We start from the raw sequence: 14,731 nt of genomic DNA, 5'->3' as shown, positions 1-14,731 counted from the left end.
AGGTGACATATTCCTACCCTCTTGTCTTTCTGCCTCCCGGATTTTCCTCCCCCGCATAAATACCGCTCAGGGAATCTGTGTACACATTTGGCACTGTTTTCCAGCACCCAAACAAGCTGTAAAATAAACCATAAACCCCAATTCTAGTCCTGCCTGGCAAAGCCAGCTTTGTTGCTACCCTAATGCCTGTAATTTGGCTCAAATTAAAAACGCTTTGGAGGCAGAACTGTTTAATCACTTTGAAGGCTGCTGGCCAGCTGAGGCTCTCCAGCYGGCGAAGCCTGGGCAGACACTCTCAGTTACGAGAGGTCAATCTCCTCACGACGAAGCCGTATAAAATGCTGCACTGTTACTACCAATTTGGTGCATTAGAGCAATTTTGCGACATCCCTCCACCGCATCRGTGAGAGCTATGAGACACCCTTAAGGCTCCAACGCTCCTCTCCATGGCTGCCGAGCCTGGCACCCCGGTATGTGAATCACAGGGAATAGACATGAGCAACAACCCCGAATCCCTGGCTAGCAGGAGGCTCCAACTCCTTCCCGCTTTCTCCGTTTCTTGCTTCAATTTCACTCGTCCTGCGATGCAGAGCCGTATAAGCAGCCATTCAACACTCCAAGTCTGCGCATTCCCAGATGGATAAATAACTGCCCGGCCGCCCAGCCGGGCAGCCTCACGCGGCCGCACGTGTCCCTCTGTCAGCACCGGCATTTCCAGGCAGCAACAGGTCATTTGCAACTGGATTTTCCTGCACCCAGGCACCCATCTTAGCTTAGGCGCCTTCCTGGCAGAGATCAAGCAGGAAAAAAACAAATTTCTGGCTTCCTCCAACCATTATTAAATATTATTATTATTACTACTATTATTATTATTTAGGGGAAAAAAAAGGAATATCTACATCCCGCCCTCCCCTTCGCGCCGCGCCGCCCCCTCCTCCCCTCCATCCCCTCCCGCCGGGCAGCGGCGGACGAGACCACGAGAGCGCCCCGGCGGGGGGGGAAGGGCAGCAGAGGGGAGGGGGGCGGCAGAGCCGCCCCTCGCGGCTGCCGCGCAGGCCTCACGGGCGGGGCACGCCCGGCTCTGCCCGGCGGATCCACCGCGCCCCCCGCGGCCTCCCCCGCGCAGCGGCGGCAGGTGGTGGCGCCCGGCGGGGCCGCAGGTGAGCGCGGCGCTGCCCCCCCCCCCYCCCCGCGCATGCTCCGTTCCCGGCGCGCTCCCGCCAGGGCGAAGGTAATGGCGGCGCCGCGCAGGTAAGGGGCCGCGTCGCTCTCCTTCCCTTCCCCTTCCCCTCCCCGTGCGGCGGCGGGAGGCGGGTGTCGGGCCCTGCCACCGCGGCGCTTGGGCTGCAGGGAGCGCCTCCAGCCGCGGGCTGCGCTGCGCTGCCGCGGGGCCCCGAGCAGCGGCGCCGCCGGCACCGCGGGGCTCGTGGCGGCGGCCGCTGGACGGGCAGGGGAGTCTCCTGCGTCCCGCGGATCCTGCGCAGCTGCCCGAGGGGAGCCCCAGGCGCCCGCACGGAGCGGGGCTTCCGCCGGGGGGCTGCCCCCGCGGGAGCTCTGGGGTTCCCGGCCGCCGCGTGTGATAAAGCAGCGGGACCCACTGAGTCGGGTGTTGACAGGCCGTAATAAACAAGAGATTATCGTGGCCGTCATTTTCTGTACGTTTGAGCGTCACTTGCACCAAAAATGGGTAGTTTTTTTATTTTTTTCAGTAATCTGTCCTTAAGTGGCTGTCTCTGTAAGTTGTTAATATGCATAAATTATGTTCCACGTATGTCAGATATTCTGACTGCGAAGGGTAGAAGTGGTCAACCACGATTAGGTATGTGTAGGAAACTTAATTTTTCAATCYAGAGCTGATTTAAAAATCCAATTTCACATGATGTCACCATCATGATATCACCCTGATGTGTAGGGATGATGGTTCACAATAAATCAATTTTTAGAAGTCTAGAGATGCTTGGGAAAATTATGTTCAGGCAGAATGTGTACTGTATCTTGAAGAGTATGTCATCTTTTATAGGATTTAAATTCAAAAATAAGCTTTGTAGCTATTGATGTATTAGCAGCTGAAGCACTTGCACTAACTCTTTTCCTTTTTGTTTTTCTCCCCAGATACCTCATCAGTATCTTGCAATGACGTAGACTGTGCTGTAACAGCAATTTAAATACSTATATTCTTAGCTGTGCGCTACTCTTTTTTCAGCATCATTCAATGCCTAACATTTCAGAAGATGAAAAGGAGAATGGTTCTGGAAACAATGGAAACACAGAGAACCGACCTGGGAAGGAATCCCCGGAGGCGCCTCTCCGTGATCCTGTGAAGCCCTACTGCGTGTCGGAGCCCCCCGCTGCATCCCTAGTTTCCCGGGGAGATGGGCTGTACCCATGGGGATGCCCTGTGACTCACACAAGGGAGAAATTTTATACCATTTGCTCGGACTATGCTTTTTTAAACAGAGTAACCTCTATTTGTAAAAGCCCAAGTGCTTCTGTTAGTGCCTGCCTGTCAGGAGGTGYCGCCTTAAGCGTGGGCAACAGCGCGCCTGGCTTGCTTGGCATTCAGGCAGGTGTCTCGGAGCTGATTTACAGTGAAGATGCAAACTTGGAGAGCTTGTCTGACAGCCTCGGGAAGCTCCCTCTGGCGTGGGAGATCGACAAGTCTGAGTTCAACAGCATGGCCCCCAGTCTGAAGAACAAAACAGGTAAGAGGCTGAGTGAACTCCTGGTGCTGCGATGGAGCCAGGGTTCCTGCTCAGAGCTCGCTCTGGAGAGGGAGCTGGAAGAGCAGCTGCCTCTAAACAGCTCTAAAACAAGGCTGGATTTTACTTAACTGTGCTGGTAATGCCTGTGGTTTGCTTTTATTTTTTGCCTTTTTTAGTAGAACCCACTTCATTAATAATTATTTTTAATGACTAGGTGCAGATTTATGATTTGCAGAAATATTGCAAGGTTCTTCAGAGATGGAAGAACAATCTGTATTTGGCACTCAAAGAAGAATTGGGCTTTGGTTTTGATAAGTGGATGGATTCATTTCAACTATCTAGAAAAACAGTTTGCTTAATGAAAGTGTGTGTGTGTATATAAAATATATGTATATGATATTAGGAARGCCATTTCTACAGAACTGTTTACTGCTTCCTATAGCCTTTCTCTACATAAACACAAGTATCAGCTGTGAATTAAGCATTTGCATGCATGTGGCTTCTTTGTCCTTTAATCCCTCTGCTTAACTTGAGCTGCTTGCAGCTCTTCAGTAATGTGTTGCCTGGCCTAGTCAATATAGCTGTTTTGTTTACCTTACTGTGAAACCACTTTAGCAGAACTTTAATAATTTTTTGTCTAATTGCCATTGTCTTTTTACATCTACATGTGGCATCCTAAATAAAAATAAAAAACAATGATGACATCTTACAGGGAGGTCAGTTTTGCTAAAATGTATACATTTCATTTATTTCATTTGGATCTGATGACTTCAAAATGGGACAAATTCTCCTGCTTTGAGGTATGGCTCAACTGTTTTATTTTTTCCCTGCCTCTATGGCTTGCAAAAAAGAAAAGACCTTGGGGATATATTCTTTTTACTAGATTTGCATAGCAGTTTGCATCAAAAAATCTAGCTGGCTATGCAGCTTGCGTGTGAAAAACAGTTATATTTTCCTGTTTATTTGATATTATGCAATGAGAAGTTTATGCTGGTGATCGCGTCCTGGGTGTTCCCGCGCTGGGGCATCATTGTGGTAGATGTTTTTTTTTTCAGAGATCCCATTTCTGGAATGGCTGATTTAACTCCTTAGAAAGCAGTCAGGTTGACTGTCCTGTCCACATGGTGGAATAGGTGGTGGTCACTTCTGCCTCAAGAAAAGCAAGGTGCTGCTTAGGTGATTGGTGAATGCTGTACAAACCCCTTGACGGTCTTGACTGCTCATTTAAGCCTTTCCTTTAATTAATGTTTAGTCCCAGTTATCATTTAATGGCATCTCTATGGTCTAGATATCTGGAGCTATCATCTCTATTTGAGATGCATGCTATTAATAAAAAAAGAAATCCAAGAGGAAGGTAAACTGGATGTTCATTTGCTTCTGAAATTTGTTTTCCAGGCAACGTAAAGAAACAAGTAGCAAAGAAAAAGTCTTCAGAGAAAAAAAGCAAACAGCACAGGGAGTGTCCTCAGCGATCTGCTCTTGAGGAGGTGAAGGACAGGAAAGTGTTGGACCTCCGAAGATGGTAGTGTCTCAGACCTCTATTTAAGATTACCCTCATATAGCCTGTTGGTAAACACTGTTGCTGATTATCTTATTTATTTAAGCCTTGTTAAGAAGTCTTTTTTTTCTTTTGTAAAAATACTGTTTGATCTACTGTATGAGATTAAGTCTTCATTTGTTTAACATACTTTCCTCAAGGTGGTGAGAGTAGCAGCTTCTATTTCATATGTTAACATATAGAAGCATTTTGCTCCAAACAATTTTCCCTGTCAGTGAGGAAATGAGCTATGTGTCTGCTTGTTGCTAATAAAATGCAAGTTCACCAGTGCAGTCAGGCCAAAAAAATAGCCTTCACTGTAATCACCCCACCATTTTTATTTTGGTATGGAAATACTTGAGCAAAATTTATTAGTTTTACCCAGGCTGTGAATGTATATCATACAGTCTTAGTTCAATAAGTTCATTTAATTTAATGAATTCACCTAATGCTTAAAACTTACTGCATTTCTGTAATATCAGGAAATTAAAGTCCTGAGAACCTGCATCCCAGAATCATGTTCATTAGTAAATTGGTAGATATGCAATTTACTCAAAGCTTATGTGTTAGAAAGAGACTGGCTGAAACTATGATCTTTTTTTCTTTTTTTTTTTAACAAGATCATTAGTTTAGAGCTTACTAGCAAATGTTAAAAGTTTGGTGATCGCTCATTTGTATGACACCAGGTTATAGTTTCCTTCAGTTTGTTAGACACTCTCTGAAACTATCTGAAAGAATTGATTTAGTGTGTAGTGTATTTGGGCTGAACTCTTTAAAAATAATGCACTTTTTATAGGAATCATTATCATATTCAAAAGAACTTCAGGATGGTCACATAGCTAAATCAACAGCGCTTACTGATGTGATTTTTTTTTTTTTTTTTTAAATAGGTATTGTATTAGCCGACCGCAGTACAAGACTTCTTGTGGAATTTCATCCCTAGTGTCTTGCTGGAATTTCTTATATAGTACACTTGGGGCTGGAAGGTAAGTTGCTGTTAGGCCATTTTATCTCCAGAGAGTCTAAAATAGCTTTTCTTAATTACTTTATTCAACTTTATTTATTTATTTAAAGTTTGCCACCTATTACTCAAGAGGAAGCTTTGCATATACTGGGCTTTCAACCACCGTTTGAGGAGATCAGATTTGGCCCTTTCACTGGAAATACAACTTTGATGAGGTATGTCTGGTATTCTTGATGTAAGCAAAGTGTTAATATATGCAAAAATAACATGAGTAAACTGAGAGTTAGAATCTCTAAAAACACAGTCATATTGGTTTATTAGGAAGGAAGGAAAGAAGGAARGGAGGGCTGCCACAATTTTGTCATCTGAGTTTTCCAAATAATGGAGAAAATCTATGGCTCCGACAGAGTCCAGATGAACTTCTTGAAACGAGCAGTAGCCATTCTGCATGGCATTATGTTGRTACACAAATCATGAGAACATTAAATTTCATTCAGTTTGATTGGTGACCCTGTAATATTCTAATGAATCCAAATGTCCTGATTAGGAAAGATTTTTATGYTTTTCACCTGCCTTCAAAAGCCATGTTAAATGTCAATGTAAATGTTAAATGTTGTTAAAATAGCCTATAAAAGCATCTCATATAACGGTAGCTCTGTGTTCAAAAAAACCCAAAAAACAAAAAAACAGCTTTAAATTTGAAAATGAGAATGAGTGTTCCCTGTGCCTCTATCACATAAAACTTATTCAGGATAGGACAGGGAGTGGAAATAGAAATGGAATCYGAAAAGCATGTTTGTTTAAATTCTGCCCTGCTACTCGCTGGTCTTGGGAGATTAAGCCAAAAGTCTCTGTTCTTTTCCATTTTACTAAGCTCAAAGAGTTTTAGAATCACACAGGGCGACAAGTGTGTTTGGATGGTGCTGAACATCTTGACACTTTTTTAATTTGTTACCCATCTGTGAAATTAAAAAACATTACAGTCTTCTGCCTGTTCTCTCAGTAGTATCCTATCTGGTTTGGAAGGTGATATATATATATATATATAGCTTGGCACAACGTATGGATATTGGATTAGAAAATGCAGCAGCACTCTGCTCTTAAATAGTAGGATACCAGCTAGGTTGTTGAGGACAGTCATGAAAATTTCCTTCTCTGCCTTGAAAGACAGATCTTATTTTGTATCTCTTGGGAGTTTTTCAGGATGTAGTAACCTCTTTAGAAGAAGCTGTTACAGTAGTCTGTCTCTTTAAATTAATAGTCTGTAGGTCAGAAAGTAAAACCCMAAATCCTTCCTCCTTCCCCACTGCCATGAGTGCTCTGTGCACCACTGCTGATCCACATTGTTTTTTTCTAACTCYCTCTATGCTCAGTCATTTATTTTAAAGTATTTGTCAGACTGGAAAACAGGAGGGCTGAGAGCAAGATCCATCCTGAGATACCTTTATAATTGAGGTGCWGTCTTGAGAAATGTGAAGTTGAATCTTCTAGTGCAGAAAAAATGCAGTGAATATCTGAGACCATTTGTTACTTAAGGCTGCTGTGAGGAGTTCTGATATGGGATATCTGAAATACTTTAGGTTTATGAACTGGATGTGTTAAAAGCCAAACAGGATATGCAGTCTCACTAAGATGTCATACCTTCTAATGTCTGTGTTAGAATGCAAGCCATATTTAAAGTTTAGCACTTCAGAAGTARAGCATTTTTCTTGACGTCAGATAGGGCTAGACAGAACACAATAGTATGAATGTGTTTCAAATCTCTGGTGGTTATGCAMAGATCTATGCCAGGTTTGGATAAATAAGGTGGAGGAGAAGACTTTAAACACTTATATAGCTTTCTAGATGTTTTATTTTATTTGCGTGAGTGTAGCATGATCATCTGAGAACTCTATGCATGTGGCAGGGACTTGCCAAGGAGTGGGAGAAAAGTGGGAGAAAATTGTACTTACTAATTTTAAGATACTAAAATCTTTAAGCTTATTGTTTCAGGTGGTTTAGACAAATAAATGATCACTTCCATATAAAGGGATGTTCATACGTTCTTTATAAACCTCATGGGAAGAACAAGACAGCTGGAGAAACTGGTAAGTAGCTAATCCTAAAGCATTCATCTCCCAGTATGCAAGCTGGAAAAGTCCTATTATGTGTTAGATTTGACAGAATAGACTATGTGMATAATCTTTATATTTGGAGTTTCAGATAAGCTGTCCTATAGCTCTAAGTGTTAGGTGATTACTCTGAATTATCTGCCAAAGCTCCAGTTTTCCCTTGTGTGCACTGCAAGTGTTTCAACTGAGGAAAAAAATGTATTTGTGTTTACAGATTATTAGCCTGTAAGGTAGGCTGGGTAATTATCTTCAGACCGAAAGGGTAATTTAAAAGGACTGGACTACTGAAAAGTTGTGAGGAATTCTTTGAAGTGGAAACATTAGCAAGTTGGTGTTTGCTTTAGAATTGTTGTACATTCAGACTTTTTTTTTCCCCCCTCTCTTCTCCTTGGTGTCCCATTTGGCAKCTCTTTCATGTTTCAGTGCTTTTCCACTCTGTTCTTGAAACAGTTTCCAAGACTATGAAGCTTTAAGAAGCTCATGATACGAAAAATGTGTGAAAACTCTGAGGAGTTCCAATTTTGTCTCTGTTATGTGCCTCATCTGACTTGGGGCAGTGGGTGTGCTGTGCATTGTAGTATCTCTCTCAAGTTAGATTACTTTTGGTTCTTTTCTTGCAGGGAAAGGAATCTCTGGTATGATTTTGTTCTAAAAAACAATGTAGGTTTTATATTTTCCTTGTACCCAGTGATATGGCAGGTGTTTTTGTACCATGCGGGAAAATGAATCGTAAGCTACAGGTTTTAAGTCAAAATTATATTTTGTATGAGCCTGTTTTTTTTTTTTTTTTCCTTTTTTTATTTAAAAAGAAAAAAGCTGTGCAACTATGCAAATTTTGTATTATCACATAGGCTTTTCTGGTGAATGTGTGACACAGGATCAAAAGCACTTTGAAACGTGGCTTGATCTTTCTTTGTAGCTACAGGGGCCCTGGCAAAGCTAACACGTGGACTGAAAGATGAATCAATGGCCTACATCTACCATTGCCAAAATCATTATTTTTGCCCAATTGGATTTGAAGCAACTCCTGTAAAAGCTAGTAAAGCGTACAGGTAAGATATTGTTAGCATTGCTGTTGTGGTAGAGAAAATCTACAGAGAAATTTACTGCAAGTTAATACCATTTTTCTTCCACAATAGTATTGCAGTGCAAGTTGGAACAGCGTTTATGTCCAAGCTAGCAAGATACTACCTGGTGTACTTTGAGAGGCTTGATTTTACAGATTTAAACACAACCTAGCCAACTGAGTGAGAGAATTTAAACAGAAAACTGTGGAAAGTATTAATTTTGGCTGTTGGTTAAATATATATTACCAATGAGCATAAGGAAACAAAAAATCAGACGATGCCGATTGTAGGGAATGTGAAGCCATGAAGAGCAGGTCGCTGGTGCAGAGGGAGCCTTTGCTTACCAGGCAAGCTACATTCAGCTCTACTGAAGAAGCAGCGTCACGTCAGGGAATGAAGAATGCTGCCTGACATTCTAGAGTTCAAAATAATAATTGTTTRGAGGTGGTAAAGCATCATCATCTAAATCTAGTCTGTTCCCAGTGTGAGACTGGGACACAGGGGTCAGTGGAAGCTTTCAGTGTGTGAACAAAGGARTACAGGTGTTTTTATCAAAGTTGCRTTCACTGACACGTGCCATCTGAGTGAGACAAGTTTGGAAAATAATGCCACAGATTTTTCCCAAGGAAAGTCAGCAGCTCAGTCTGCTTATCTTTACCAAAAACTTAATTGCCTGCTTACCTGATCAAATATTAAGTATCTGTGGTGGAAGAGAAGTAAAGAAATAGAGAAGTCTACCTGATGTGAAAATAAAGAAATAATATGGCCCAGTGACTGGAAACCTAAGAGAATTGAATTCTAATTGTTTGGTAATGAGATAGATCAACAGTTTAAATACTTCAACAGTGCTTGAGTTGCAATGAGTTCTCTGATGAGAGTGATGTAATTTTGAAGTCAAGATTTTTTTTTTCCCCCAAAACAGATTTCTCCTAAAAACTTAATATGAAATAATGAGTTGGAGGAATTTTTCTAGCTTTAAGTTAGTCTGGAGGTCAGATCATAACAATACCTTGTCCTCTTCTAGTATATGATGGGGAAAAATTATTTATAGACCCTAGCAGCACCATTAATAGATTTTACAGTAATTCTTACGTACCATTTTTTTCACTGTAGTTGTAGAAGAGCTTTTATTTAGAATTTAAATTAAGTGCAAAAGAAAACAGTAAATAGGTTGCTAGGTTGAGATTAAGAGAGAGCTCTGAGGTCACCCACAGACTTCCTGTATGATCTTAGGTTGCTGGATTTGGACTCGGGAGACCTGGGTTCAGTTCCCAGTTCAACCACAGACTTGCGGTGTGACCTTAGGTAAGTCCATCTGTCCTGCAAAGTGACAGCATGCATTATTATTTCACAGGATATTTTATAGATAAGACGTTGCAAATAATAAGGCCATATACTATCTAATCCCTGAACTGAGGAGAAAAATCTCAGTAATTGTCATGGTTGAAACTCAAGTGGTTTTCACRGGCTAATCACGCTCCTAAGGTTGCAGAGCAAGACTCTGCCTCACCTGATGCCTGTTGCAGGCCCTCCCTGGGAAAGCTAGTGCAGGCTCTGTGGAGCTTGGAAGTTGCTTTACAAACTTGAATTATGATCAGTTGAGGGCTTTTCTTGCTTTGTTTTGACTTCGCATTTTGATGGATGCCTGGGAGGAAGCTGTTCAAATCACCAGTTCATTTCATACAAGTTGCTTTACAACTGTAAGTGACAGTTGTCAGGTGGGATGTAGTTTAAGAGCAGTGAAAAGGGCTCTTCCACTGTTTTTTTCGAGGGTTCCACCAGTCTTTTCAGAATTCTGTTTCCATTGCAGCTGTTTGTTTAGATCTTACCTTAAGTCTGCCTTTCAACAGAGTAAAATTACTTTTGATGGAGCTTTTTATCTTTTTCCTGCATAGTGAGTAACGTTGCGTCCGGGTCTTGTGAAACTAAAAGCTTCAATGTATGCAATTGCATACATGAGTTGTAGCATAAGAATCTACTTCTTTTGCTGAGGAGACAATTTTAAGTTATATAAAATACTTTATACAATGATAGAATGTTAATCTTCCTTTTTCCCTTAGCATGTCCAGTAAATCTTATTAGGATTGTATCTTCTGTTGAACAGAGGACGAGTCTTGCAGCAAGAAGTGGAATACTGGATCTTAATTGGYGAGCCGAGCAGGAAGCATCCAACGATACACTGTAAGAGGTAGGTGACTTGGTAAGAATTTAAAGCCCTGTGTTTTCTTCTRAAAAGAACATATAAAAGGCACCATAAGGTGACTTTTCAGTTCTTTTCAATGAATATACCATAGCCTTAAGAGAAACAAGAACTCTAGTTAAATGCTTCATGTTTTGACAACTTATTTTATTCTACTTGAGAAACCAGTAATTCTTACAGTTAGCACCATACCAGATCTGCAGGCCTGCTGCTCTGGTAATTTGTTCTTTCAGTACCCTCAAGGCTGGTTCTAGGCATTCAGATCATGCAGGAAGACATGCTGAGCTGTACTGCACACAGGCAGAAACAGGCTGCTGAGAGCCAAAGCGATTTTCTTTGCTGTCATTGTGCAGCTGACTTCCATCGGGCAGAAAAGACACCCAGGGTCTCTACAGCGATGCCAGCTGGAGTTTAGGCAGGCTGTATGAACATGGGCTGAGTTTAGGCTGCCGTTGTGGAGGTAAGCACTGGCCCTGTCTTGGGTARGCATTGCCTGCCGTACTGCTCTAAGGCCACTGCTCAGCTCTGGGTACAACTGCAACCTTATACAGTAGGAGCTGAAGTGAGCATTAAAACGACAAACTTATAACAAAATCTGACCTGAAAGTTAATTCTTCTGGGTAATTTTGGAGGCTTTTTTTTTTCTCTCCACAGTTAATTCAAGAGTGGTTTATATGTTGTTGTTGTTGTTTTGAGTGGTGGAAGGGAAAAGTCAAGGATTTGTTTGTTTCTTTTTCTTTATTGTCCTGAATACTTAGAAGTGCTTCTCTGTTTCCTAGCATGTCAAATCTATCCCAGCATCTAAGACTCAGATAAGCTTTAGGTCAGTGGTGTGAGTATATGCCAAAAATAGGACCGATGAGCGTTCAAGTGCAGGAAAATAAAAATTGCACTACCCATGTGTTTGCGGTACTGAGAGTGCTGGTATCCTGCTGACAGACTTTTTTTTTTTTTTTCCTGGTGGTATAATGAACTACAAATAGAATAAGAAAAGCTTTATGGAATAAAAACCTCTAATATTATTTCTGATTATAAAGATACTTTTCTTCCATCTTTGACCACATCAGGATCTAGCAAAAAGTTGTGTGTTTTATGTAGGAGGGCAAAATTTGAAGTAGAAATGTTTTCCCTGAGTTGGGAGGGTGATGTAAAGAAAAAGGCGGGGAGGGAAGGGAATTTGGAGATTGAAAATTGAAAGAAATTGAAATGTGGCTTAAAATTGTCTTGAATACAAGGCTACAAGGAGCTATGAAAGTCTGAATTGCCGAGTGAATGGGAAGTGATTGAACTGATAAGTTATTGACAGAACTAAAGAGCAGGTTTTGTTCAGAGCAGCCTGGTAAAAACAGGTTGAATGGGTGTGGAAAAAAGGGTTCAAATGAAATGCTATAAAAGGGTAAGAGCTGGTTCAAGACAGTCAAAAGKTAATGTATTTCTTCACCTAACCACCTTGCTGCTTCCTTTTACACAATGGCAATTTGTTAAGGAGTGTTGATAGTGACGCATAGCAAGTGCTCTTGCACAGTTTAGAAGCTCTTTCCCAAGAGCAGTCCTGGTCAGTGTGAATGATGCAGTTAGAACTGAAGCCTCTGTACCTAGCTTGATGTCTGCAGTACTGAGGCTTTTACACATTAATTTACCTTTAAATCCCTATTGGGCTATTTCATGTAGATAGACACATAAATACACTTTTGTAGCTTTAGTTCTAGTGGTGCTGAGGTTTCACAGAATCACAGCTGGGTAATAATATACTTTGTTCTCTAGGTGGACAGATATTGTTACTGATCTAAACACTCAAAATCCAGAATACCTAGATATTCGACACCTGGAGAGAGGATTACAGCACCGAAAAACAAAGAAGGTAAGATAAACTTTCTAAGATGGGATAAAACTGATAGATGTTCAGCAAGCATACCCATACTTGAGCATTGTAACATAGCTCTACTGAAAGAAGTTTCTGAACTTCTTCAGTGATGTGAAGCATTGCAGAAGTCAAAAGGCTCTGCTTGCAGACCTGTCAGTTATAGTTACATGCAGGACAGGAGACTATGCAGCAGTAGGGATGAACAGGGATGTCTTTATATACAGTATTTATGGTTGCAATATTTAACTTTGTTGGTTTAAAATCCAGCAGCAGCAGGGGCAGAAATAGTCTACAGATAAATAATACACTAATACTTTTGATACATAAATTGAATGTAAACAGTGGATAACATAAATATAATTCCAGGTGGTAATTGAATGAAAAAAAAAGATATGGAGCAGAGGGTTGGGGTTTTTGGTTGTTTCGTTTTTATTTTTGCTTTGTTATTTTGGTTGTTATGAAGATGTGTATGTCAAATATATCATAAGTGTGCCTATATGCATTTAACAAAAAGCTTTCTTTCTTTCATTAGGTGGGAGGAAATCTTCATTGCATTATTGCGTTTCAGAGACTTAACTGGCAAAGATTCGGTCCTTGGAACTTTCCATTTGGAAGTGTTAGACAGGATAAACAATCCCAATCACAAGGACAGGGTATTTCCAAATCTGAGAGCGAAGACAATATATCTAAGAAACAACATGGACGATTGGGTAGGTCTTTTAGTGCTAGTTTTCATCAAGAATCTATGTGGAAGAAATCTAGTCTCCGAGAGAGGAGGAACAGTGGATATCAGAGTTACAATGATTATGATGGAAATGATTAAAATTAACTTTAGAATAAGAGAGTGTATATCAAAGTTGGTTTTAATCAAGATACAGTAGGGATTTATTAGTCCTAGAACACACATGAATAGAAATTATGGTATAAGATACAGCTTCATAGTTATTCAGTATATCTGATTATATGGTTACAGTGGGTGAGATCTGATGTATAAACTGACAGATAAGCACAGACTATTGTACTTTTGCAATCAAAAGTATATATGATAGCAAAATCAATCATTTCTTTTGAAATAATGTACTGTTTCCTGACCTGTGAAAACAAAAAAACAGATTGAAGTGCAATAAGAAGACTTCACTGAAAATCTCAGTACTCCAAAGCATGAAAATTTACCGTATGGCTTTACAAAAAGGGTTATTCTGAATATTGTGTAAGGATAGAAGTAAACATTGCCTTTCTTTTTAATACTCCATTTTATTAAGGCTGTCAATATCCAGTAAAAAGAAAAAGAAAAAAAAAGGAATGTTAAAAACCCTCATGAGGTGAATTCATGTTCTCACTCAGTTCTCGGTAGACTTTTGTCAATCGGCTGATCCTGTTTGGCCAAGGGGATACATTTGTCTTTTCTGTTAACTGGGAGCCTGTGGTAGCCCATGAGGATCATAACCCCAGGCAGGAAAAGCCTGGGGAAATGGAGGGACCTCCCTGCTGTTTTCCTTTCGTGGTTCTTACAGTAGCSGAATTCTTATCCTGGAAACTCTTGAGAGCACTGATCCACTTGGCACTTAACTACATGGTTGTTGAACAGTGGGGTTGTTTGTTATGTTGTGTTTTTGTTTTCGTTTCGTTTTTTGAGAAGCAGCCGCGGTTGCCGTTAGTGGGTGAGCTCGCTGAGCGCTGTGTCCCCGGGCCCTTCCTTCCCGCGCTCCTGTCAGGCCCCTTCCCGYTGCTCCTCGGGCGCCGCCCGCGCCTCGTGCTGCCCCTCCGCGCCGGCAGGCGGCGCGCTGGCGCCCCGCGCCCTTGCGCGGCCGTTTGGGCCGTTGTTCCCCGAGCGACGGCGTCCCGACGGGCTCGCCTGTCCGCGTGCGAGTGTTCCTGACCTGCGCAAGGGTTGTTATTGCTATTCTTTTTGACATTAAAAAACAGCGTGTCGTGGAAAGCAGGGGTTTTGTAGCTTGCTGCTTTTGTTAACCARAACCGGGAGACTTTTAGACTTTTGTTCATTCAATAAAACCTGTTTTCTAGCGCGTCGTTCTTGCTTTCTCCTCTCTGGGGAAGGGTGACGGGGGTGGTGGGTGAGTGAAGGATCAGCACGGRGGCGCAGGGGCCTTAACGGGCCCAACGTCTGTAGGACAAGGGCCATGTGAAGACTGTAGCATGCGAAAACACGGGCGTTTTTCTAGAGAAACGCCCCGAACGCCTCACGTCGGCGCCGAACGGGGGCCGGGACRCGGCGCCGCCGCCCACATCGACGCTTCCCGGCGGGCCGCGCGGCACGCGCGCATG

General features: G+C 41.9%; 1 protein-coding gene across 4 annotated transcripts; it reads left to right on the top strand.

The window, feature by feature from the left end:
- Positions 1-1,135: 1,135 nt before the first annotated feature.
- On the top strand, positions 1,136-14,062 carry BIVM (basic, immunoglobulin-like variable motif containing). 4 transcript variants are annotated; one of them, XM_026044039.1, is made up of 11 exons: positions 1,136-1,160; positions 2,113-2,702; positions 4,098-4,224; positions 5,130-5,225; positions 5,314-5,418; positions 7,196-7,290; positions 8,234-8,366; positions 9,615-9,686; positions 10,486-10,569; positions 12,346-12,442; positions 12,978-14,062. In XM_026044039.1, the coding sequence occupies exons 2-11, from the start codon at positions 2,213-2,215 to the stop codon at positions 13,266-13,268; spliced, it is 1,590 nt and encodes a 529-aa protein (XP_025899824.1). In that variant the 5' UTR covers positions 1,136-1,160; positions 2,113-2,212; the 3' UTR covers positions 13,269-14,062. The 4 variants fall into 4 exon arrangements, with proteins under 4 accessions (XP_025899824.1, XP_025899823.1, XP_025899821.1 ...); XM_026044038.1 differs by lacking the exon at positions 1,136-1,160 and adding an exon at positions 1,204-1,251; XM_026044036.1 differs by lacking the exon at positions 1,136-1,160 and adding an exon at positions 1,550-1,655.
- The last annotated feature ends 669 nt before the right edge of the window (positions 14,063-14,731 follow it).

The sequence above is a fragment of the Nothoprocta perdicaria genome, unplaced genomic scaffold (genome assembly GCF_003342845.1).
Source record: "Nothoprocta perdicaria isolate Ctin4 unplaced genomic scaffold, notPer1 scaffold_348, whole genome shotgun sequence".
Classification (NCBI taxonomy): Eukaryota; Metazoa; Chordata; class Aves; order Tinamiformes; family Tinamidae; genus Nothoprocta; species Nothoprocta perdicaria.
Note: the sequence above shows the minus strand (reverse complement) of the source record. Positions and strands in the feature narration are given on the sequence as shown.